Source organism: Cibotium barometz, chromosome 4 (assembly GCF_041138505.1).
Source record: "Cibotium barometz isolate CiBa-2024 chromosome 4, ASM4113850v1, whole genome shotgun sequence".
Classification (NCBI taxonomy): Eukaryota; Viridiplantae; Streptophyta; class Polypodiopsida; order Cyatheales; family Cibotiaceae; genus Cibotium; species Cibotium barometz.
The window spans coordinates 45,918,738-45,946,379 of NC_141049.1; the positions used below are offsets into that span (position 1 = coordinate 45,918,738).

A 27,642-nucleotide genomic window follows, 5' to 3' on the forward strand; every position below is an offset into this window, starting at 1 on the left:
GGGGAATGATTAACCCACAGCCATCGTGTGTGCCCTCATGGTCTTGGGGAGGATTGATGCCAAACAAACTTAACCAGTGACAGTGACTGCTGTAGAGAGCTGGTGCTGCCATGTCTACAGATTCATAATGTATCCTAAGAAGTCAGATATGTAAGAATCTGGCACACATCCAGCGGAAGAAGTGCCGATTGTACAACTGAGATTACTGTTCATCTCACCCAAGACCATGATGGCAAGGGAAACTTCAACAAGCAACCCAATGCATTGAAACTGTAAAACTCCTGTCACAAAGCACGCTCACCAATTTTAAAGGCCCGAGACATTTGTAAGTCAACATTGAGTTTTCCACATATCAAGACCTAAAGAATTCTCACATTATGAACCCACCAAACGAAGTACCTTCAAAACACTTACAAAGTAGCCCCTCGAGAGAGTATTCTAGCAAGGACAAGGTTAGCCACATTTCTGTAGGGTGTAAAGCAGACAAGACTGACAAATAAACCATGTTTCATCTACCTTAAAGGCCTAACATTATCAAGATCTGTGGCAGTCGAGGAGGGGCCAAAACAAAGGTAAAAAGTTCTTGAACTGCAACATGAGATCACACACAGCACCATTACAATCAGTTTCCCTCTTCTTCAGAAGCCTTGAGATAGGATGCTTCTGGTTCTTCCGTGGTTTGGCCTGTATTATTTCCTCCATTCCCACCTCCAGGAGTACCATGAATGTTATCACCACCCAGCCCACCGTCAGATTTGTTGTTTCCACGCATCTCACCACCCAAACCCCTGCTCACCTGCAAGTCATCTCCTGAGTTTCCAGCCCGGCTAAAGTCCGGGAAACCCCCAGAACTGAGTGAATTGTTTCCCCCCAATCCTGATCCAGAAGGAATACCAGTAAGGCTATTATTGCCACCTGCACTCATTCCATGATGTGCTGCCATTGTCTGCTGCTGTTGCTGTTGGTGTTGCTGGGCAGCATGATGCATTGATGAAAGAGATGGCTGTGTGTATTGTAGGGGATTTCTTGCAGCCATAAGCGCCTGCTGTTGTGCCATCTGTTGCTGAGCTTGGTGATGAGCCATGTAATGAAGTCCGCCTGGCATAACTGCAGCTGGAGGGACCTACCATGCACACAATGCAGAACTTCAGACAGATTGCTAAAGCTCCACTCATAACAAGCTAGCCATCCAACAATATGGGAAGCAAAAGAAGCCACATCAGGCATAATAATCACCTGTGGATGAACAGGAGGTGGTTGAGGCTGTGAATCAGCAATAGCAGCCAAATACATAAGGTTCGCCTGCAATCTTGCCTGGTATCTGTATGATTAAGAAGATACTTAAGTGCCAATTTTACATAACAGACTAAGTACATGTATTGATACTTAAGGAGGCTGGGAGAGGCCTTGAGCTGTCCATTTGGAGCCACTCAGTCTAAAAGCGCACCATAAACATAGGTTGCATAAGCTGTAATGATTGAATACCCTCAACATAAAAGCATGACTTCGACATCTAGAGAAAATAAAGAGGGGGCAGCACCACTAAGGTTCGCCTGCATATGATTAAGAAGAGACTTGAGTGCCAACTTTACATAACAGCCAAGTACATGTATTGATGCTTGAGGAGGCTGGGAGAGACCTTGAGCTGTCCATTTGGAGCCACTCAGTCTAAAAGCACCATAAACATAGGTTGAATAAGCTGTAATGATTGAATACCCTCAACATAAAAGCATGACTTTGACATCTAGAGAAAATAAAAAGGGGGCAGCTCCACTAATGTGCACCACTAAGGTTCACCTGCAATCTTGCCTGATATCTGAAGAGACTTAAGTGCCAATTTTACATAACAGACCAAGTACATGTATAGATGCTTGAGGAGGCTGGGAGAGGCCTTGAGCTGTCCATTTGGAGCCACTCAGTCTAAAAGCACCATAAACATAGGTTGCATAAGCTGTAATGATTGAATACCCTCAACATAAAAGCATGACTTTCACATCTACAGAAAATAAAGAGGGGGCAGCACCACTAAGGTGCAAGACAGTACCATGTAATCACAGCGTGGATACAAAACCTAAATTGCATTGAGTATACAACTGAATTGACTCATGATCTAGCTACTTGAAGCAAAAGCTAATGTACAAGAATCTATACCAATGGAAACCTCAGGTATTCCCCAAACTTCACAAAAACCAAAGTGTGATCTTAACCTTCAGTTTTCTAGGCTAGAGAAACCTTTGCTTCAACCATATAAAGGCTTAGCCTAGTGGCGTAATAAGTGCCCGAGAGACGACACGACACGTTACATCATACAAGAGGGTTACAAATGAGTGAAGGATGGGCACAACATGTGTACACGACTCTGACTAGCCCTTAGCAGTACATGATAGAGCGGAAGCTCTGAACACGCGGAAGCACACACACACACACACATGAAAAAGAAGATAGATACGAGATGTGGGTGGAGCTCTATCTCACACAGTGTGAGGCTCACAATAGTCTTATTAGAAAGACTATATAAAGCATAGAATGGTTAGTAACTATGAGGTTAGTTTGTACTAGTGTGTACACGGGGTTGGGCATATTGGCCTTTAACCCCAACAACCTCCCACTTAAAAGGCCAATGTGCCTTTAAGAAACGGAGTAGCTATGGACATACAATGACTATAGAGACATCTCTACACAATGCCCATAAGCACTTGACAGTGTGCAAACCGCTCTGAGGATAGACCTTTCGTAAGAAGATCTGCAGGGTTATCATCTGTGTGCACTTTGACAAGCTAGATGCGCTTGTCCTCAAGCACTTCACGAATGAAATGGTACTTGACATCCACATGCTTAGTCTTCGCATGAAACACTGGATTCCGTACCAACTGGATAGCACTCTGACTATCACAATGCAAAATTGGAACCTCTGTAGTAATGCCCAAATCTCCCACTAGACGAGTAAGCCATATAGCTTCCTTGCACGCTTCTGACGCTGCAACATATTCCGCTTCTGTGGTAGACATAACCGTGCAATCCTGAACCAAGATCTCCATGACACTGCACCACCAGTGAATGTAAAGACATAGCCTGAAGTAGACTTCCGATTGTCCACATTCCCTGCATAATCCGCATCTGTGTAACCGATTACACATGCTTCTTTGTCTCCAAAGCAAATACACAACTGCTTTGTACCATTCAAGTATCTCATCACACCCTTCACTGCCTCCCAATGCTTCTTGCCAAGATTGGCCATATATCTGCTAACCACTCCCACTGCAAATGCAATGTCCGGACGTGTAGCCACCATGGCATACATCAAGCTACCAACCGCAGATGCATAGGGAATCTTTGCCGTTTCATCCTTTTTCTCATCCGACTTGGGACAAATCCTCTTGGCTAAGTTTCACATATGGAGGCAATGGAGTACTCAATGCCTTCCCCCTCTCCATATTGAAACGCTTGAGTATTCTATCAACATACTCTGCCTGAGACAAGTAAAGAATCCTCTTCTGCCTGTCTCTTTTAATCCGCATGCCAAGAATGTGACTTGCTTCTCCCAAATCCTTCATATCAAAGTTCTCATGTAACTTCGACTTCAATGCATCTACCTCATAGCTATTTTTCCCGGCTAATAGCATATCATCCACATATAGGATCAAAATCAAAAGACTTCCATCCGTAGCCTTCTTTGTACAGAGGCAATGATCAATTTCGCTCCTTCTATACCCTTGAGACTTCATGAATGCATCAAATTTGCAATACCATTCCCTTGGTGCCTGCTTCAAGCCATACAGGCTTTTCTTTAACCTACACACCAATTGTTCTTTGCCTTTCTCAACAAAACCCTCTGGCTACTGCATGTAAATGTTCTCATGAAGATCACCATGCAAGAACGTTGTCTTGACATCCATCTGGACAAGCTCCATGTCCTCTCTGGCAACCAAAGCAAGTACTGTCATGAATGCATCAAATTTGCGACACCATTTCCTTGGTGCCTGCTTCAAGCCATACAAGCTTTTCTTTAACTTACACACCAATTGTTCTTTGCCTCCATGTCCTCTCTGGCAACCAAAGCAAGTACTCTCCGAAGAGTAGTCATTTTGACCACAGGAGAGAAAATCTCATCAAAGTCAATACCCTTCTGTTGCTTGAACCTTTTGGCAACCAACCTAGCCTTATACTTAGGCTTTCCATCACTGGGAGTGATCTTCAACTTGTACACCCATTTACAAGGCAAAGCATTCTTCCCTTTCGGTGAAGGTACTAAGTCCCAGGTACAATTCTTATGCAAAGAATCCATTTCTGATTGCATAGCTCGCTCCACTTAAGCTTGTCATCCCTTAACATAGCTTCCTCATAGGAGGAGGGCTCTCCGCAATCTGTTAACATGACATAATCGAGAGACGGAACATATCTATCAGGAGGACGTGAAACCCTTGTAGACCTCCTGAACATAGGCTCAACATTATCACCATGTTGTTCAACTCTATTATCGTGCATAATGGGAGGATTTTGACCTTGCACTTCTTGTACTTGTTGCCCAACATTCTGTGCATTTGGCACTCTGTTATGCACTAGTCCATCTTCCTGTATGACCACCCTACGAATGTCCACTGTAGGAATAGGCTTCTTATGCATCTTCTCTTCATTAAAGTAAACATCATGGCTTCTCACAATCTTTCTGGCTTCCGGATCCCATAGACGGTATCCCATCTCACCAGACTCGCCATATCCTAGAAAAATGCACTTCCTTGACTTTGGATCAAGCTTACTCTGCAGTTGTTTTGGAACATGGAAAAATGCTTCACAGCCAAAGACTCTAAGATGCCCATAAGAAGGTGGTTTTCCATACCGTAACTCCTTTGGAACCTTCTCATCTATAGCCTTATTTGGTGATTTATTAATAAGATGAACTGCTGTCACTACAGCTTCTGCCCAAAATCCATTAGGCAATTCTGCATTGGACAACATGCTACGAACCTTCTCCTGAATCGTCTGATTCATTCTCTCAGCGACACCATTCTGTGGAGGATTGTATGGAGCAGTCAACTCTCCTAATACCTTTTGAGTCACAAAACTCCTGAAGGCTTTAGAGACATACTCTCCACTATTATCAGTGCACAGGCACTTTAGCTTTTTGCCACACTGATTCTCCACTAGTTCTAAAAACTTCTGAAAGGCCTAAAACACATCGACCTTTTGCTTGAGAGGAAATGCCCACACCTTCCGTGAGTAATCGTCAATGAACGTAGCAAAGTATAATGCACCTCCCAAAGATAATGTAGGCATAGGCCCACAAACATCACTGTGAACGAGTTCTTATGTGGTGACTGAGTTTGTTTACCGTAAAGACAATGCTCACACACAGAAAAATTTGAGAAATTGAAGCCAGAAATATAACCAAAACTGGAAAGTACTTTCATTCCCTTTTGGCTCATATGGCCCAACCGGCGATGCCACAAAGATACGTTTGGCTGCTCGGTTATAGCTATTACATGGTTTTTAACACTAGACACATGTAGCATATACAGAGTACCAGATTTGGACCCACGAGCTACGACAAGTGACCCTTTGGTAATCCTCCAAGAACTGTCACCAAATGTGATGTGATATCCTGTAGGCATCATCCAGCTCTCCAGTGCTAACCAAACTCTTTGTGAGCTTAGGAACATGTCTCACATTCTTTAGTGTGAAAGAAGAACCATTCTGGAACTTTAGATGCACATCTCCAACTCCCACTATCTTGCAGGCATAATCATTGCCCAATCTGACGCAAACTTTCCTTGACGCATCATAAGTAGCAAACCACTCCCTACGTGGAGTTACATGAAATGATGCACCTAAATCAATGAACAAGTCAACATCAACAGTGGTAACGAGAAATGCATGATCAAATGTAGAGGTAAGTAAGACATCACCGTCCCCATTCTCACACAAACTGTATTGATCTCCTCTATCTTTACGTTAGACTCTTTCTCTTCTTTCTTACCATTTTCCTCCTTCTCTTTGGCTTTCTGCTCTCTCTTCCACTTGTAACAGTCTTTCTTGACATGGCCTTTTTTGCCACAATAATGGCATTCAATGTCTTTTGTGTCCTTACGACCACGAGACTTGCTTCGGGACTTCCCTCTTGCATCAGACTTCCCCCTTGCATTGGATCTTCCTCTGACTAAAAGAGCATTACCACCTTTCGAGGCATCAACATTCTTTCTATTAACCTCTTCTGTCAACAAGCTGCTTTCAACGTCAGCACTCTTCAATCCACCCGCAAGTGTACTATTACTAATCGCCGTTTTGAAAGTATCCCAACTCTCTGGCAAAGTAACCAGCAGAAACATAGACTTGACCGAATCATCGAAAGCAATCTTCTATGCTGCCAACTGACTGAAAATGGCATTAAACTCATTTAGATGACTCAACATACTTGTGCCTTCTTTCATCCTGAGGTCAATCAGCTTTTTCAGCCAGTAAACTTGGCTCGCAGCACTTTGCTAGGGCTTGTACAAGGATGTTTACTTTAGATGTTAACATGCCTAAGGTGAAGGCAACCATGTTTGTGCATTGGTCATGTGCCTTAAATACCCTTGCCTTCAGTATTTCTTCGCGATGGAAGCCTCCAAAACAGTCCCCAATAGCCGGTATTCTTCATGGGCAGCCTTCAAGAGAGAGAGAAAGAGAGTAGCCATCATTAGGGCAGCCTGTAACAGTGGTAGAGGCTAGTGTGCAGCAAGAGAGCCTCCATTAATGAAGAGAGAGGGATCCAATTTATAGATTTGGGTCTCCCATGAGCTAAAATGACAAGAGAAGGCTACAATGACAAGTGGAGAGCCACACAATAGCTGAAGTGACAAGTGTGAGGCCACTTGTCTCAGTTTGATCCACTTTCTAACAAGTGTTAGGCCACTTGTCTCACTTTGGTCCACTTTATTGCCACATGTCCCAATCTAAGAGATGGGTCCTTCCATAAAATTTATCTCTAAAAATATCCCAACTGGTAGACATTCTGTCATAGGCACTTTGCCAACTCTTGGTATCTGCTCAATTCCAGATGTAATGACGCGAACAGAATTTCCATCGGAGTCGGGCCAAAAATAGCAACTCTCCTAAATTTTAGGAGTGTGGTCCTTTGTATTCTAGGATAATCCCCATTCCCAAAGCTTGTACTTTCCAAATATTTAGAGATCCTGGAGTCCATCAGACCCCTTTCATACTGGGAAATGTCCACGCTGGTGACATTCCGATCCCTAGTGTGGTGTCTTTTCTCTCTACTCTCTCTTCAAATTTTCTCAAGGGTTTACAGGTGTTTTATTGAAGATAAGCTAAGTACCCGTACCACAGCCCTTATGAAGGAATGTTACATTGGTATCAGAGTGAACAGTCTCTCTCTCCTACAAGGGATAACGATCTTTACGCACAGTGCTTATTGCTGTTTCTCAAGCAATGGGAAGCATTCACCATCAAGAAGAGGACCAAGCCACCAAAAGTGGAAAGAAAACCCAAGGAGACGCAAGAACCCACATAGTCAAAGAAACTAGGACTAATTTGGACACTATTCTCTAAGATCCCGACTTGATGAAAATTTTGTCACATGCACTCTGCACTCAGTGCATGGTGACAAGATGGCTCATCATCAGCAGTGCAACATTTGTACAGTATTAGAACCCAGTAGGATGATATTTGTCGTACGTCGTAACCCCATTGTACATCCTTAGTCCAGGATAAGTCAAGCACAAGCTACGTAGGTCATTCCTCAGCCTTAGCAGGTCAGTCAATCAATCAAGTCCCTTAATCCATTGGAGAGAATCATTCATGCATGTAGAGTCAGTAGAAGCCTTAGGGTTTGCATCAGAAAGCACTTTGCATCCTGCATAATATGCATTCATATGCCTGTGCATCATTTAGAACATACCAGAAGCCTTAGGGAATTTACTAGGATTTAGAAGTATTTTTTCCATATTTTATGGTATTTATTTAGCATTTAATGTCATTTATAAACATAAACTTTATTAAATAAATGACCAGCCCCTATCTAGTATAAATAGGCTTGCATAGGACTTAGTTTCTCATTCAATCTTCAGTGTGCTAAGAGCTTTCCTCCTTAGCCCTACGAGTACCCTTACCTTCAGCACTAGACTAGTCTCATCCAGCCTTGGAGTACTTGAGTTTTGCTTCTCCAGCCCTCTGAGCATCTGCGTTTTGCCTTCAGCCACCCACAGTTCTTCAACGCAGCAGTACAGCAGCCCACAGTTCTTCAACGCAGCCATACAGTCATACACAGGCCATATCCAGCAAGTACACCTGCGTTTTCTGCATATCCAGCAGCCGGCCTGTGCACAGTACCCCCCACAGTCTGCGTTTTCTGTCCAGCATCAGCCATATAGCCCTGCGTTTCAGTCCATCATCAGTCTCTCCACAATAATCAGGCCTCCAGATCTGCGTTTCAGTCTACAGCAGTTCTCAGCCTTCTAATCATCATCCACATCTGCCCCAGCCATTTGGTGAAGGTAACACAGCATTCATAAGCATTTACAGCATTCTAACATAGCTTAGAACAGTCCACCGCCTTCTTTTCTCAGCCTCAAGTGTGCAGCCCTTCCTCATGCCCTGGGAAGAGTGCATAGGCTCGAGATCAGTTCATTGAGGTGTTTCTACAGCGGTGTACAGTTCAGCCAAGCTTCCGATCCTCCGAGATCTTGCGTTTGGCTTATCTACAGTCCACAGTCATTCTCTCTAAAGTAATAAAGCAAATACTATCTTGTTATCGGGATAGGGGGCCCTTCAGTGGGTAATTTGGAACCCAATCTGGTGTACAGTTCTCATATATCTCTCTCTCATCTCTTTAAAGTTTGAAGTATTAAAGTGGATTGCTAAACTCACGAAACTTAATACAGAAGACGGTGTGAGCATTTGTGTGATAGGATCTTCCTGTAGGCATATGCTCACTTATGGTAGTGCTATGTGTGAACAGGGCTTAACCAAGGGCACTTTTTCCCATGTGGTTTTTCCCCTTGGACATCAAGTGTGAAAGGACACTCTAACATATAATATTTTGTACTTCTATATTATTATATGGATGTGGCACACATGCAAGGGTTGACTTGCATTTTCTGGATACCACACTTTTGGCTCTCTCTCTCATTTCTGTGTGTGAGCTTCTCTATCCTGCACCTAACCCTAATGTGTAGGTTTGTGTGTGTGAGTGTGTGAGTCCAACACCCAACAATTGGTATCAGAGCTGGGAGCTGGCCTTGAAATTCTGCCGCCGGAAGAAAACTTGCAAATTTCCATCGCTCTGCGGATTTCTGTCGCCGTCCGTTCGACAGTTCCGTCCGTCAATTCCGGCCGGCAGTTCCGCGGCCTCTGCCTCCGTCGGCCACCAAAAGCCGGCGGCACTAATGGGGAGCCCACCACCGCCGCTCAACCCACTGGCGGCGCCTCCCTCTCCAGCCGGCGACGACAGCGCCTCCGCTCGTCAGCACTCTGTTCCGGCCGCCCAAAGCCGCGCCGTCACATCTCCGTCCCGGCCGCCTACAGCACACCTCGACCTACATGCGCTTGCCTGCCCCGACACCTGCACCTGGCCTAACGCCAACAGAAGTCCCTGCCATCCGTGCTGCACTCGCCTGCAGGCACTTTCAATGTGAGTGAAAATATGCATTGAAATATTCAATTTTTGCACACACTTCTGTGCAGGTCAGATTCAAAGGAAAATTGCAAGTGCAATTTGGGGGATTTCTCAATTTGAGGCAAAATTGAAAATTGCAATTTGGGGGTTTTCAAAATTGAGGTCAAAATCAGCAAATTGAACCTCTTTCAATTGCAGAAATTTGGGGCTTTTGTGAAAATTGGCCAATTAAATGCACATTGAAGCGATTGGAGTGCATAAAAATTGGGGATTTTCAGATTGGAGCATGTAATTGGGCATTACAGCTGTGATTTGTCGCGTATGTATACACATTGTGTGTAATTGGACAATTTGGTGTAGGTTTACACTTGCTTTGGTTTGCAGGCATACATTTGCACAGGACATTTGGTTGCCTGGCAGTGCACATTGGTGCTTGGCTTGCTTGCAGGTATATTTTGTTGACATGGCACAGAATGCTACATATGTATTTGGTGAGCTCACCCAGGAGGACAAGTTGGATGGATCTAACTACTCCCTCTGGAGTTTCATGATCCGTAATTTGCCGGTAGCCAAAGGGCTTTGGGGCATTGTGTGTGGTGATGACACACGCCCACTTACCATACAGCCAGCCACGCCTCAAAGGGGAGGTGCTCAAAGAGCTCCTGATGTAGAACCTGCTCCCACACAAGAGCAGAAGAGATGGGACTCTAGAGATGCACAGGCCATGTCATTGATAGCCCTTTCAGTGAAAAGGACTATTATTCCGCACATTCGTTCTTGCAAGACATCGAAGCTTGCATGGGACACATTGGAAGCAATGTATCAGGTACGCCACGAAGCAAGAGTTGCCTACTTGAAGAGGCAATTGGATCTTCTTTCCATGGATGAGGGTGACTCCAATTGGGCTTTCACACCTCTCTCAACCTCTCAATGAGAGGAGGTGGTGATTCCGTCACTTTTGAAGAGCTCGTGGGTTTACTCTTGCAGGAAGAGCAAACAAGAGCAAACTTATCGAACAACCGTGGTGGAGACAAGGCATTTACAGCCAAGGATAAAGGTAAAGCAAAGAGCTTTAGGCATGGGGGACAACAGTCTAGCAAGGCTCGTCATGGACAGCCCTCTTCTGGTGGTGAAAAGTCTGACAAAGGGGATGCAAACAAGCCCAAAAAGAAGGGCAAATGTCACTACTGCCATAAATCTGGACACTACATCAGTGAATGTAGGAAGCGGATTGCAAAAGAGAAAAGGAAAGAAGCAGGCAATGCAGTAGCAGACTCTTCTGATGACAAAGCACAGCAATCAGCTAATGTAATCCAGGAAGAGTACACTTTTTTGGTCACATGCACTAGTGGCACACCAAGTGCTTCAGACACTGATATGTCTTGCATTGCATCTGACAGACAGAATGCATCATGGTATTTTGATAGTGGTGCTTCGAGCCACATCACTTCATGCAAAGATGTATTTCAGCACTTGGTTTATGCTTCAAATGGCCGCAGTGTATCATGTGCAGATCATACAACATATCCAGTAAAGGGAATTGGCAATGTCATACTTATTGCAGCCAATGGTGCCAATATATGTATGCAAAATGTATTGTATGTTCTAGGGATAAAGAAAAATCTGCTCTCCGTCTCAACCATAAACGACCAAGGTTTAAAGGTTGAGTTTGAAGATGGGAAGTGTTTGGTAAAAGACCCATCAAAGGGTTATGAAATAGTCACTTCTGGAACACGATACAAAGGCTTGTATAAGCTCGACAGCTATGACAAGCGTACTTATGATGCAAATACAGTGGTTGCCCACACTCCTGCTATGCATGATGCAGAGCTATGGCATGCTCGTTTTGGGCATGTAAATTTTCAGAGTTTGATGCTTTTGCAGAAGCATCATATGGTTGATAATATGCCGCCTCTTGAGTCTCATGTATGTGGGGTGTATTTTGGGAAAGATGCAACGAAAACCATTCCCCAAAGATGGAGCTGTTAGAGCTAAAAGTAAATTACAGCTCATATATAGTGATGTATGTGGTTCAATGCGGACACCATCCATAGGGGGGCATCTTTACTTCGTCACATTCATTGATGACTACTCCAGGTTTGCTTGGGCTTACCCTTTGAAAGCGAAAGCAGATGTGTTTACATGCTTTCGACACTTTGTAGCAATGGCTGAAAATATGTGTGGATGTAAAGTCCAAACACTCCACTCAGATAGAGGTGGAGAATACATGTCAAATGCATTCATGGATTATATGCTTCAAAAGGGCATCAAACACCAATGTATTGTGCCTTATACACCTCAGCAGAATGGTGTAGCTGAAAGGAAAAATAGATCTCTCATGGAAATGGCAAGATGCATGGTGAAAGCACAAAAGTTGCCTCACAAATTTTGGATGGAAGCTATAATGTGTGCAACTCATGTGTTGAACATGTGTCCAACAAAAGCTTTGAAAACCATAACACCATTTGAGGCTTGGTATAGCCGAAAGCCAACAGTGGATTATATGCGTACATTTGGGTGTTTGGCATATGCACATGTGCCAGAACAACTCCGAACAAATTAAATGCATTTTTGTGGGCTACAGCAATGAGAGCAAAGGATACCGTCTTTATAATCCAACTACACGAAGGATTTTTGTAAGTAGAGATGTGGTATTTGCTGAAAATTCAGAACAGCCCATGTACAGCTTGTATAAAAGCAATGATACAGGCATACAGGACATGTTTGATGGGACTTTTACCCATTGCAATTAGGGGGGATTCAGATCAGCCACCCCCAACACAAGAAAATCCTCATGTAGAACATGTGGAACAGCCAGCCATTCAGCCCCCTTCTATGGAAGAGGTGGAAGATCTTGTCAAGGAAGAGCAAACAGCCATAGACACAGCCAAGTCAGTGCCAAGATGGTTGCTGAAAACTTTGCAAGAAAGCAAACTTGTAGCTCCACTCACAGGTAGAACAAGGGCTAGTTCAAGCCATGTTTTGAATATTGCTATGTGTGAACAGGGCTTAACCAAGGGCACTTTTTCCCATGTGGTTTTTCCCCTTGGACATCAAGTGTGAAACGACACTCTAACATATAATATTTTGTACTTCTATATTATATGGATGTGGCACACATGCAAGGGTTGACTTGCATTTTGTGGATACCACACTTTTGGCTCTCTCTCTCATTTCTGTGTGTGAGCTTCTCTATCCTGCACACCTAACCCTAATGTGCAGGTTTGTGTGTGTGAGTGTGTGAGTCCAACACCCAACACTTCCAATACAAAGACTTCCGCTGCATATCACATTGGTATCAGATTTAGATTGTCCACACACACCGTATCCTAGCGTGGGGGCATCCTTGGATGGTTAGATTGCGTTCCGGCACGACCACCGACTTCAGCATCATGTCTACAGAAGAGGGTACTCATCAGCCGGAAGACGTCTCCCCCGAAGGAGACCATGTTCTTCCGCCTACAGCAGACACCATAGCTCTTTTGAGAGCTCAGAACCAGGTGCTCGTGGAGCGTCTCCAACTCTTGGAGGTAGGAGCAGCACGTCCTTCTCAGCCTCTAGCAGCACCTGACTACATCTCCCTCTTCTTTCAGATGGAACAACAAAGGAGAGAGGATGAGGCCCGAAGGAAAGAAGAAAAAGCAGAAAGACGGGACTATGAGGAAGCCCAACGTAGGATCGATGAAGACCGGCGTCAGGCTGAACTCGCCGCTCGGGAGCACCAACGTGAGCTTGATCGAGAACGTATGTTACTCGAGCCCAAACGGGAAAAGGAGGCCATACACTTGAGGCATCAGCAGCTCTCCTCAGTCTCCCCAGTCATAGGTGTCACTAGCCAGCAGTCCGCAGCAGCATCAACCACCGTCATTCGCAGTCAACCAAACTTCAGTAAGTATGATGGTAAGTGTGATCATTCATCAGTTAATCAATTTATTCATCAGTTTAATGCTCATTTTCCATTAGCTAGGATCACAGACCCTCAAGATGAAGTCCACTTAGCGGCTCCCCATCTCACTGGTGAGGCAATCATTTGGTGGCAGCATTAGTCTAGTATTCATACAGACTAGGCCACAAGTGTCACAGCCTTTGATTGGGACATCTTTGACCTGAAGACCAGATTTCTCCCGCCCCAGTACATGACCGGTTTGAAAGATGAGTTCTATGGACTCAGACAGAACGGATCCCCAGTGCTTCAGTTTTCCGGTAAGGTTATTACTTTAGCACAGCAGTTAGGGTTACCTGCGCAGGCTAAGATGGAGCAATTCATTCGTGGATTGGACTCTAGCATTCGGTTCACAGTTCGTAACTTTGAACCAAGTACATATGATCGGGCTCTGACTCTCGCTCGGAATGAAGAAATGAAGCTCAACGGGGGCAAGCCCAAGCAGTCATCTCCATCCAATACCAAACCCCAGCACAGCAGCAATCAGCTGCACAGACAGGGAAAGGTAACGCTTCTTCTAAAGATGCTAAGAAGGAGGGCAGTAATAGCTCCAGTTCAGGGGATAAGAAAGATAAAGAACCTAAGAAAACCCCTGATGAAAAGGCTAAAGCAGGCATTACTGGAGGTTATCTTCCTCCAGAGGAGCAAAGGAAGTACCAATCAGAAAATAGATGTTTTTTCTATCATATTATAGGGCATGGTAAGAAGGATTGCACAAATGGCAAGCGGCACAAGCCGCCAAAGCTCCTTTTGAATGTCAATCGAAATGTCGTAAGACTCCCAATGGGGTCTAAGAGTAGGGACACTCTGAATGTGTCCCAAGATAAGATGTCTGGCATTCCGCACCGTATAACTGAAAAAAGGCATGCTTTTCAAAGGATTACAAGCATCCTTCCACTCCCAGCCACCGGGGTCCCAAGGCAAATGTCTGATAGGGCAGCCACCATACAACCAAAGGCTAACACTCTCTGTGATCATCCCGGGGGGGGGGGGGGTTTCAACAAAGACATGCTTCCCTAACCTGCCAACAACTCTGACTGGACGAATCTGGGGGCCCTCGATAAGGTCCTGTACATCACATCTCTCTAGCTACCATCCATCCTGTACAGAAAAAAAGACCGGTACATCATCCTCCCAGAGAAAACCCCAAACCAAGAATGATGACGACCTTCCAAAAAAGATCCAGTAATCCAGTGGTTGGGAATGGCTGCATCAATCTGTGCAATCCTCCGGCTAGAACCTCTCAAGTGCTGCGTGATATCCAATCTCTGCACCTCAGTAAGGCTCTGAAACCTCTTCCAAGCCAACACTGTGGGGCAAAGGGTCTCCTAGCCAGCCCAGAGAATATGCATATAGCTGCCCCAAGAGGCCTACCATGCCCATCTAAGATCCAATCATTCCATAGAATGGGTTGCCCGTTAGCTTCCTCCGCTGAACGTGGGGGTATGTGTACCAAAAAAACTCCTCAAGCAGTCCCAGGCCCGTAGGAGGAACCTAACCAGGGGGGACGAAGGGGAGCGATGAACTGCATCTGAAAAAATAAAGCATGAGCTCAGAGTCCAATCCCCTCCGCGAACAGAGAGACACTTCGTAATCTGTTGCATGAGAAAGTCCTTCCACGGCTAAGTGCCTGGAAGAAAGCCCCTAACAACAAGCTTATAGAGCAAAGCCTTACATGAAGACAATGTAGGGTTAGGGTTAGGGTTTACACAAGTTCAAGCACGCGTGGAAACCAAGATGCAGAGAGAACACGACTTCAGTATGCTTCAATGATTAAAAAAAGTGAAGTACAATAGCCACATGATAGTGACCCTAAAGATAAGTGTTCACATGTCCGGCCATAAATGTGCCGGGTGGACCAAAACACTTATAAACTGCATATAAGTGAAACTGAGCTAAACTGGGGGGAAAAACCTCCACTAACTGAAGTAAAAAGTGCCCCAGTAATCTATTGATGATCACTAGCACTCCTCTGGGTGCATACACAGCATAAAACCCAACAAAGCCCCCTGGAGTGATATGTGATAACTGTACATCATCCACCAAAAGGAAACAAATTCAAAGCATTGCGGAATGCTTCAAATTTCGGACGTGGTAATGCCTTGGTGAAGATGTCTGCCACATTCTGATCTGTAGGACAGTAGATCAGACTGATATCTCCTGCCTGGAGTCTCTCCCGAACAAAATGACAGTGAATCTCAATGTGTTTCGTGCGAGCATGAAACACAGGATTCCTGGCCACAGCAATGGCACTCTGACTATCAGTATAGATAGGTGTAGGCTCCTCTACTGAAATATCCATATCAGTCATGAGACGACGCAGCCAAACACACTCAACAGTAGTAGTGTAGGCTGCTCTGTACTCTGCCTCACAAGACGAAGTGGCCACTGTGGTCTGTTTCTTGCTTAGCCAAGAAATGCATGAAGAGCCAAGAAAGAAACAATTTCCACTAGTGGAATGTCTGGTATCAAAATCACCAGCCCAATCTGAATCACTGTAAGCGTGTAACTGCATGTCACCCCCCTCAGGATAAAGCAATCCAAGAGACAAGGTACCCTGCAAATAACGGAATACACACTTCACAGCTTGCCAATGTGACAACCGTGGGCTGTGCATGAATCTGCTCAACTGAGAGACTGCATACTGAATATCTGGCCTTGTATTACACAAGTAAATGAGGCACCCAACAGCCTGAGCATATGTAGTGGCATCAAAGGAAACACTGTCATCTTGTAGTGACAGTTTCATCCCAGGCTCCATAGGAGTACTAATAGGCTTGCAATCCTGAAATTTAAACTTCTCTAGAAGTTTAGCAACATAACGTGATTGCAACAACCCAATGCCTCTGTTATCCTGCACAAACTGTATGCCCAAATAGTAATGTACAAGGCCCAAGTCAGACATGTCAAATGTCTGTTGCAGTATCTCCTTAAAAGCTGCAATTTTGTCATCATTTGATCCCATGAGCAAGAGATCATCCACTTAAAGACTGATGACCAGCAGATCTGTCTCTTCTTTCTTTACATACAGAGTGGCCTCTGATGGACTGTTCACAAATCCCTGAGTGAGTAGAAAAGCATCGATTTTTGCATACCAAGCTCGTGGAGCTTGTTTCAAACCATACAAGGCCTTTTTCAGCCTGCAAACTTTCCCCTCATGACCATGTTCTGCAAATCCCATGGGCTGAAATACATAAACTTCCTCCTCGAGGTCCCCATGTAGAAATGCAGTCTTTATGTCCAACTGGTGAACAACCCAACCACGATGTGTAGCCAATGCAATGACACACCTAAGTGTCGACATACGGGATGTAGGAGCAAATGTCTCCTCATAATCAATGCCCTTCTTCTGTGCATAGCCCTTTGCAACTAGACGGGCTTTGTACCTGTCAATGGATCCATCTGCATGTCTTTTCAACTTATAGACCCATTTAGTACCAATTGCTTTCTTGCCTTTGGGCAGATCAACCAAATCCCATGTTTGATTCTTTTTAATAGAATCAAACTCATCCTGCATGGCTTTGTTCCAATGCACATTATCTCGTGCATCCACAAATGAATCAGGCTCATCATCATCCTGTAAACTGGCTGCCATAACCAGATTCAAATCCATGATGTGTGCATGCTCATTGGTCCTTGTCTCCCTACGAGTACGACCAGCAAGAGGACCCTCTAAATGGCTGTCCTGTAATGTCCTCAAATACCATCTAGGTATGTGTCTGACCTGTGGTGCCTGCTGCCCCATATTTGGTTCAGCTTTTGGCTCATTTGGCTACTGAATTTCTGCACCACCTACATCATTTGCTGGCTGTCCTGTACCCTCATGAGTTGGATCACCAACTGTGGAATGAAACTCCATGGGTAGTAGACCTTCAAACACATCATTTTCAGCCTGATTTGCCTCATAACCAGCCATGGATATTTCTGATTTTTCATCAAAAATCACATCCCGACTCGTGAATATCTTCCTGGATAGTGGGTCATATAACCTGTAGCCCTTGCTCTCACAGCTATACCCAACAAAAATGCATTTTGTGGCTTTATCATCCAGCTTTCTCCTCAACTCTTTGGGTATGTGTGCATATGCAAGACACCCAAAGATACGAAAATGCGATACAGAAGGCTTGCGGCCATGCCAAGCCTCAAAAGGAGTAATAGAAACCAATGCCTTTGTGGGACATCGATTCAAAATATGACAAGCACACATTACTGCTTCCACCCAAAAGATATGTGGTAGCCTTTTTGCCTTTAGCATACATCTGGCCATCTCCATGAGTGACCGATTCTTCCTTTCTGCAACCCCATTTTGCTGTGGAGTGTAAGGAGTAGTATACTGATGTTTTATACCTCTACTCCCAAGAAAGGAATTCAGCATATGTGACATATATTCCCCCCCCCCCGGTCAGAATGGAGAGTTTTCACCTTGCATCCTGACTCTGTCTCAGCAAGTGCTACAAAGGCCAAAAATGCATCATATACCTGTGATTTCTGTGTCAAAGGATAGACCCAGCATATACGAGAGAAGTCATCAATAAATGTTGCAAAATAAAAGCAACCACCTAATGACTTCGTCTGCATGGGACCACAAAGATCACTATGTATAAGTTGCAACTTTGCAGTTGCTCTTAGAGCCTGATCACGTGGGAAGGAAAACCTGTGCATTTTTCCCAAAATACATCCTTCACAAATGTGATCTGGAGGCTTCTCCATGAGAGGTAGATCTGTAAACATGTTATGTCGCTGCATAAGCATAAGACTACCAAAATTTACATGCCCCATGCGAGCATGCCATAACTCCGCATCAACCATAGCTAGAGTAAGAGTGAATGCATTATAAGCAGACTGATCCACTGGCTGAAATGCATCCAGCTGATAAAGTCCATGACATAGTGTACCAGTAAGCATCAAGGTCAAGGCATTAGCTTTGTCTCTGACCATGCATTTATCATCATCAAAGTGGACTTGCATTCCACAATGTGCTAAAGAAGAAATGGACAACAAATTCTTCTTTATCCCTGGTACATATAAGGCATCTGTAAGGCGGAGAATGGAGCCATCAATGGCTGTGAGCTGAATCTCCCCAATGCCACGAACTGGATATGAAGCATTGTTGGCACACTGAACACTTTTGCCAACAGGGGCAGGGCCAACATGACTAAACAAATCCCTCCAAGATGTGATATGCTTTGAGGCACCACTATCAAAATACTAAGTACATGCATGCTCTGTCAAACTGAGTGCCTGTGAAGACCAAGAGGCATCATAGCTGCATGTATAAAAACAGTAATCCCTGTCCTCAACAAAAGAAGCAGTCTCTGGAGGAGCTTTAGAAGCATCATTAACAGACATCCCAGCTTCCTTTGCCTTCTCTTTGGCAATCCTCTTCCTACATTCCGTGATGTAGTGACCTGGCTTCTTACAGTAATGACATTTGCCCTTCTTCTTGGGCTGTCCATCACTTTTCTTGGTATCCTGTGAAGAACCACCATCACCTGAATTTTGATTTGCACTCTTTGGCTGAGTTTTTCCTTTCCCCTTTTGACCTGTAGTAAATGCTTGTTCAGCATTTGTGTTCATATTCATATTCTTCCTCATTTGCTCCTCTTGTAGTAAGAGAGCAACAAGTTCCTGATACTTGAGGGGTTCAACAGCATTCCTCATGCTGAGGTTCAAAGAGGTATGAAAAGCCAAGTAAGATCTTGGCAAAGAGTGCAAGATGGTGGACACAAGCTGTGTCTCAGGAAAAATCTCATCCACATTGATGAGTTGCTCTTTCAAATCCTGCAGCTTGTTTAAGTGGCTAGACATATCATCTCCTTCATTCATTTTCTGATTTTCCAGCTCTCTTTTCAAAAATGAGATCCTAGCCTCATTACGAGTAGCATACATCTGCTCCAAAGTCACCCATGCATTCTGTGAAGAGCCAGCTGAACGAATATGAGGTATAATGGACCTCTGTACTGACAATGCAATGAGTGACAAAGCTTGTGCATCCCTGGCAGCCCATGTCTTTTGAGCATTTGTTCTTTGAACAGGCAATGGCTGTCCTGGAGCCTGTACCTGTTGTCCTCGTCCACGAGCACCCCCTTGGGGAGGAGTCTCTGGAGCCAATGGACTTGGACGTGGTTCATCACCACTAACAAAATCCCAAAGACCTTTTGCCACAAGCACATTTTTCAGCATAAAACTCCACAAGGAGTAGTTCGTGCCATCCAATTTGTCTTCCTTAGACAAATATGTGAATACATCACTTTGCTGTTGATTTGCCATTATGCTTTACGCACAATGTTGTACCTGTTTACCAAAAAAACCCGATAGCAGAAACCCTGATAACAACTGTACTCCACTGAATACAGTTCACCCAAATATGCCTGCACTCTCAATCCTCTGAATGTGCAGCTCAATGCACCAATGACTGAGTAGAGCAGCAAATGGCGTACACAATGCCAAAATGCCCCAAAAATGCCCAAATTTGCTGCACCCAAACTGTGCAAAAAACCTGTATATTTCCTTGCTAGAAAATCTGCCTGTTGTGCCTGTATATTTTCACAGAGAAAATAAAAATGCCCAAAAACTGAATTTTAATGCTTACCACTGAATAACTGATTAGCTTGTGGTATTCCTGCAGGTACAGTTGACTTCAATGTACAGATGACTGTACTGCGCAGGACTAATGAAGGCTGCAGGCAGATTCGTGGAGGTACTGTGCACGTACTGTGGTCGTCTATTGAAAGTACGGAAGCTGCACAGTGTCGAGTTGAAGCAAAACCACGTTTGTTGCAGCACATGACTAAGTACACAGGGCGAACAGTCACAGCTGGCTGCAGGTGACGACTTGCAGGCGGCGCACAGGTGTACGGGCTGAAGGCGGCGCAGTACAGTAGTTGTAGGCGACGCCTGTTGCAGTACCCGACTGAAGGCGACCAGGTACGGGCAGCAAGCGCAGAGGTTACCTGACAGTAATTGAAGGCGGCGCTTGGCTGGATGTACGGGTAGCTAGCGCACACGTGTAGCTGAAGGCGGCGCAGACTGGATGTACGGATGCTGCACGGGCAGCAGCATCAAAAGCTTGGCAGTGTACGGGCAGGGCAATGCACAGCTTCAATGCTCTGATACCAATTGAAGACAATGTAGGGTTAGGGTTAGGGTTTACACAAGTTCAAGCAGGCGTGGAAACCAAGATGCAGAGAGAACACGACTTCAGTATGCTTCAATGATTAAAAAAAGTGAAGTACAATAGCCACATGATAGTGACCCTAAAGATAAGTGTTCACATGTCCGGCCATAAATGTGCCGGGTGGACCAAAACACTTATAAACTGCATATAAGTGAAACTGAGCTAAACTGGGGGAAAAAACCTCCACTAACTGAAGTAAAAAGTGCCCCAGTAATCTACTGATGATCACTAGCACTCCTCTGGGTGCATACACAGAATAAAACCCAACATTACATTGCACCTCAGGGTCAATGATATTCAATCCCCCTTCCTGCTTAGGCCTGATAATGGTTTCCAAAGCAACTCTGGCCCTGGTGTGTGCATTTCCATCAAGCCCTGACCCAAGAAAGTTCCAAATAAGGCGACGAAGCTGGCCAATGCAGCCCTTATGAAAAATCCAACACGAAGCAATAAACCAAGACGTGGCTAGCAAAACTTGGTTAACCACCAAAGCTCTAGAGGCCAAGTCGAGCTTCCTCCTACTCCAGTGATGAAGTTTGCTTTTAATGCTTAAGAGCACTGGAGTAAACTGTTGTGCAGGGGAGATGTCAACGCCCACCTGACAACCAAGGTATCTGGCAGAGCATCCTCTCTCAATCCAAGTAAAACCAACATCTGTACCCCAATCTACAAGAGGAGAATCACTGATCCAAAAACCAACTAATTTATGCCAATTGATAGTAGCTCCTGTTGCCAAACAAAAGGCCTCCAAGGCTGTCCGGAAAGCACATAAACAAGCATGTGAAGCCTCAAGGAACAATGCCGTATCATCTGCTAACTTAGAGTCCAAAAACTCTTCCTCCGTGCATAAAGGCAGCCTGAGACCCACAACGCCACGGGTAGCCCGAAGAAACCTGCTCATAGCCTCAACTACAATGAGGTACAGTAAAGGGGCGAGGGGACAGCCTTGCCTCACCGAACGGGAAATCTGGAAACGCTCGCCGTGCCCCCCACAAGCTAAGACACTGCTATGAGCCTCCTTGTATAGGCAGGACACCCCTCTGATCCAGTTTTGGGAAAACCACATACATGCCATAGTGCCCTCCAAAAAATCCCAATCCACTCTGTCATAAGATTTTTCAAAATCAAGCAAAAGAATGGCAAGAGGCTGCTAACTAGACTTTGCCCACTCGACAGCTTCCCAGAAAGAAAAGATGTTATCAAATATACTCTTTCCTTGGAGGAACCCATTCTGTGTATCATGGATAGTCCTTTGGAGAATCGGCTGCAACCTTATACTCAAGGCTTTAGCTAAGATCTTATATGCAAATCCAAGGAGAGTGATGGGCCTCCATTGTTTAATGTCAGTCTTGTCCCCACTCTTGGGGATAAGGTGAATCAGCCCCTCCGTGAGGTAAGGCACCCGACAGCCACATTTCCTGAAGGGCAACAGTGATAGCATCTCCAATATGATCCCAAAAAAGAATAAATAAGGTGGGAGAAAGACCATCATCCCCTGGGCATGAACCACTGGAAAGAGCATGAAGTGCATGAAGGAATTCATCCTTCGAGAAAGGGGCATCCAAGGAAGAACACATAGCATCTGTAATGAGCTTGGGCATGCACTCCCAAACTTTCTGTCGTGCCACATCTCTCGGAGGAGAGGGCACCTCTGCAGTCAACAAAGACCAAAAAAAATCTGAAGCAATACCTCTTACCTTGTCAGGCTTAATCTGAACCTCACCCTGTGAATCCTACAAATACCTCACAGAATCCCTGCTATGGGAAAGCCTGTGTGCTGAAAAAAACTCTTTGTTGCATCTGCCACCCATCTAAGTCCAAAAAGCCTCGTTCGCATGAAACGCGAACTCAGCCCTCCTGTCCATGGCCAACTGTAGCTCTGCTCTAACTGTGGTCAAGAGGTCTATAACCCAAGACGCATGTGGATGCTTTTCATGTTCCCTCTGAAGAGCAGCAACCCTACACCTAATAGCTCTCTCCTTGTCCAGAGCCTCCTTCTTCTTGGACAAGGCAACGCTATGATAATGATGGCTGGTCCTCTCAAGAGCCAGCGCAATATTATGACAAGGATCAGGACCATCACAAGATCTCCATACATCTCTGATCTCAAGGGAGATGTCAGCATCTAGATAAAGAGAGTCAGGGATACGGACACGGGGAGAGGCCGAGCGAGCCTCAGGCTCCCTGAGACACACAACGCGACGGGGCAATGATCGGATTTGGTGGTGCCAGGCATAATAGCAATGGTGTCATCCACATAAAATCTGTCCAGACGTGCAAAGATGCTCTCAACCCCGCTCCTGCGATTATGCCAAGAGAAAGATAAGGAATTTGGCCTTCTCTGGAAGTCAGCCTCAGTCCAGCAATCCCTGCCAAAGAAAGAGAGCGTGAACCTCTCCCATGAGGCTCGCTCCAAAGGGTGTAAAACCCCTTCATGTCCACCCTTCTTGTCGGAAGGTTGCTCAACCATATTGAAGTCTCCTCCCACTATCCAATGATCAACCTAGGGAATGACATTTGTAATGGTGTCCCAAAAGGCCACCCTTTCACCTCTCACATTAGGTGCATAAATATTCAAGATTCCCAATTTCTGACCCTCATGCATGATCAAGATCCACTATGCTCTAGCAGGGATGATAACACCATGCCCAATAACATGAGGCATAACAGATGCTGCCACTAAAATGCAAACACCCCCTCTAGTCCCAATAGCCGAGGACCAGAAGGTGTGGCCAAAAAGCATCTTACCAATTTTGCCACACACTAAGATCTATCCAATTTATGTTCCTGCAACAAAAGTATATCCATAGACCCTCCTATAACAGCAGGGTGAAGCTGGTCCTTCAGAAGGCGCTTCCTACCACGGGTGGGAAGCCCTCCAAGGCCCTGAACATTCCATGAGACGATTCTCATGGAAGAGAAGAGGGTTTGACCCCCGATCTAAGAAGACGATGGGCAGCCTGAGGACGCCTCTCATAATGCTGGAGGACGGGATAATCCACGGGGCAAAGTCCACTGACATGCCCTTGTCCGGGGCCCTGCACAGTACTTGCATATGTACGAGAAACCTGTGCGCCCTCCGGGGCATCAAGGGCAATGGCATCATGCTGAAAATCCTGTAATACATGATCCCCACTGCACTGAGCATCCTGCATATCGCCCCCTCCAATTAGAGAGGACTCAACAAAATCATCCTGATATGATATATCATCTCCTTGCAAAGAAGCATGAGCTGATACATCCCTCTGTCCAGAAACATCATCTATCTGAGGTGCAAGATCCGAGGAGGTCTTCCCATCAATCGCACCAGGGGGGCGGGCGTGAGAGACAGCTCGCCACACCTGGCAGACTGTAGGACGGTAAGGATCCAAGGGAGGTGGCGCCTGAGAAGCACGCTTGTGAGGCCTCCTGCGACCCTGAGCCCGCCCGAGGGCAATCTCGAGCAAAGTGACCCTGTTGGTGACAAACCTGGCACTGATCGGGTTTACCTGCAATCTCCATACGTTGCTTCAAAAGACCACTATGGCCCAAAAGCAAAACATAGTCCTCAAAAAGCTCACAGTCACCAGCAAGAACCATGACCCTGGGGACAGCATCCGTCGAGGCAGTAACCACTTGGGCAAAAGATGTCGGCAAAGCGTGGAGGGGGGGCACTAGAAGAACCAGCCCAAAGGCGGACCTGATGGCCTCTAGCATAGGCCAATATGCGCGAGGAAGACCTGGGAATCTGAGAGTAATCGGGAAACGGTTCCGATCTTCCTCAACAGGGTCAAAATAGCTAGAGTAGGGAAGAAAAAAAAAACCTTCCTTGGGCCCAATGGCAAAGGGCTACCCTTCAGAACCTCTGAGACTGCGTCCTCAGAATCAAAATCCACCTGGAAGAAACCTCTTCCAAGCAACCTGACATCTCGAAAGTGTGGAGCGAGGTCGGAAGGCAGAGCCGCTAGGACCCAATCCCGAGCCTAGAGACGGGAAGGATGAGATCCAAAGATTCCGGCAATGAGGGTCGTTTTGGAGTCTTTCTCGATTTCGGCGAAGAGGACCGCGAGCTTGTCTTCGGAAAAAACAATGGTTCGCCCGACCGAGGGAGAATGATTAGCCATGATGCTAATCGAAAAAGAAAGCCGACTTGAACCCGGATGAGGAGCAATCCGAACCAAGGGGAAGAGGCATGCAAGGACACCAATTACTAATTGAGACCGGTAGATATCGACCACAGAGACTGCTTGCAGAGAAGTGCATCAGTCGCTTGTACAACATGGCGCTTGAGAGACAGAGGAGCACTATATATGCCACTGTCCAGTCTACTATGAGATCCAAAGGAGGTTTCATTGTCTCTTCAAAGAGGGTTTCGGACCCTTCTTCGGAGTGATGGACTTCACTGACCAGAGATGCCTCGGACTTTTCTTATTGGAGCTATGCCGGCACAGGGAAGCATTTCTATGCAGCAGTGGACCCACGATCAGAGGACCAGTACAGAGAGATTTGACCGACTATTTCAATATTACTTTGCAGAGAACCGCTCAACCCCATACTCCCTTAGCATCTACACTGAGAGCCACCTCTCGAGCAGTAACACATGATTTGGCGCTACAGCTTAGCGGAGCCAAACGTCCGAGGCCCAGAGGACCCAACAGAAGATCTTGTATGCACCGAAGGATATAGTTGATCATAGCTAGGCACCAACAGAGACCTACGAGGCACTTTACCTCGAATAAGATTGGCCTCATGTTACAGCGTCCCATGCGAGAGTTTCTCCGATGACTCTCTCTCCCCCCCCGGAATGCTATCACTCATGTGATTTTATATTATCTTTCTTGTTCCACAGACAACTTGTATCGGACCTTTGATTATAACTTTTGTCTCAGAGGTCATTCTGGCCCTTTGAAGAGGTTAATATGACATTTCATTTCATTTCATTTCTTAGGCTCGCCCTACAGCCTTCCCAGCAGCTAGCACTAGATGGGCACGAGTCATGGTATAGCGGAGTATGCATTGGTTCACGAGGCAGGGACTCAAGATGGATCGCCTCCCCCCACTCCAGTATGAACCGGACTCCCCATTCATCAGGCTCTCTCAGGATGACAGGAATCGGGTGATCAAATATGATTTATTGGGACTATACATACAGGATACCTGGATCACAACACATGAGCCACTCTCACACAAATAGTAGTACTACATGGATACTTTCATGAGGCTTACAGAGGATGGCTTCATACTGAGGGCTAGATATCTTTGCAATGCGGATTGCAATGGGCCAGTTGCGGGTGTCATCGTGCCGCCTAAGGATAGAGACAGGGAGAGCCATGCAGATACCTTGTGAGGAGAGGATATGCACTATATGCCAGTAGGAGGTCAAGTCCGAGGAGCACTTCATATGCAGGTGCACCGTATATTATGAGATTCGAGGGAGGTTCCACTGTCTCTTCAGAGAGGGGCTTGGACCCTTATCCAGTTACCCAGATCAGCGGTGCCTAGGCCTCTTCTTACTAGAGCTTCATCGCCATAGAGATTCATTGATTAGAAAGTCGAGACCCCATGGGAGACAACCACCCCAGCCCCAGGCCACCATCACGCAGTTCTTCCAACAATGAGAGGACGCCCCACCAACCATGGATGACATACCCACAGCCTCATCGAGCCACACATTCTTGAGTGCCCGACTCCCCTCCAAACCCCACTCTGGTGTGACTCTAGACCGGGCCACGGCACTAGAGCGAGCCCGACGCCCCAGATTCCCTCGACCTTGCCAGCAATACAGACATCAACCCCACCTTGAGGAGATCTTGGAGAGGCACAGAGCCACCTTCCCACACCCGGCGGATCTGCAGAGCCTTCTACAGAGGTTAACCCCATGCTTGATATCCTTGATGGCCCCCTCCCCCTACCGGGAGGCTAGCTCCATAGGCTGTATGATGATGATGGTCCCACTTTATATCATATGGCCGGGATTTGACATTCCCAGCTCATAGCTCTAGTCTTTGTTTTTCTTTTGTACCATGACGAGATTACATGGACACTATTGCATCACTTTTGGTCTCATAGACCCACTAGGTCTTTTGAAGATGTTTAATATAACTTTCTATCTTTCTTTCCCACCCACCCTTACTTAGGAGGCCCCCAAGGTAGCAACTAGGGGGAAATAGCCACAATGAACCTACAGGAGATGGAGACATACATCAAGACATTGCACGACAACACCAAGAAGGCATTGGGCAAACAGAAGAAGGTGCTAGACAGGGTCCCGAACCAACATGAAAAACAATTGGAAAGCCTCTCCAAGGAGATACAAGGCAAGAATAACAAGATTGAAGAATTGGCAGCCAAGGTGAACCACTAGGAGGAGGAGATTCAGATGTTGAAAGAGACCCAGATGCAACAATAGGAAATGCCAGAGGCTATCCTAGTGATAGGGGAACTCCGGGCAGAAATGGAAGCCCTAAAGGCTACAGTCAAGGACCCTACAGTGGAGGAAGGGGAACTGAATATTTAGGAGGGTCTAAGGACGGACTTGGAGCAGCTGAAGGTTGTGAGTGATAAGCTGCGGGAAGAACTGCATACCACCAAGAAAGATTGGGTGGAGGTGAGGAAGAAGCACAAACCCCCACAAAGCATAATACACAAGACTCTCAAGGAGGAGAAACGCAGAAAAGATAGGGCCCTCCATGTGCGAGTGCGGGGGCTATAGGCGGGGGCTTCCCCCAAGGAGGATGCCATGCCGCTTTGCCAGATGATAGGAGTGGACGAGATCAACCCCCCTTTGTAGATAAATGGAGGGTAGGCAAGGATATGACATAAGAGCGGCCCCTCATCATTAGATTCCCTGATGCCACCAACAAACAGGCCTTCTTAGACAAACGGGCTGGCCTCAAGGGGACACAGGTGTACATGGGAGATGATCTCACCCCA

At 45.8% G+C, this 27,642-nt stretch overlaps 1 protein-coding gene across 1 annotated transcript in view; it reads right to left on the reverse strand.

Annotated features, from left to right (window-relative positions):
• Positions 1-322: 322 nt before the first annotated feature.
• Positions 323-27,642, reverse strand: part of LOC147639314 (uncharacterized) — a 117,258-nt gene continuing 89,938 nt past the window's right edge. Inside the window, exons 3-4 of the mRNA XM_086790038.1 lie at positions 1,237-1,321; positions 323-1,123 (exon numbers count right to left, since the gene is read on the reverse strand). Coding sequence (XP_086646164.1) covers positions 623-1,123; positions 1,237-1,321 — 586 coding nt within the window. The 3' untranslated portion in view covers positions 323-622. The remainder of the gene's footprint in view (positions 1,124-1,236; positions 1,322-27,642) is intronic.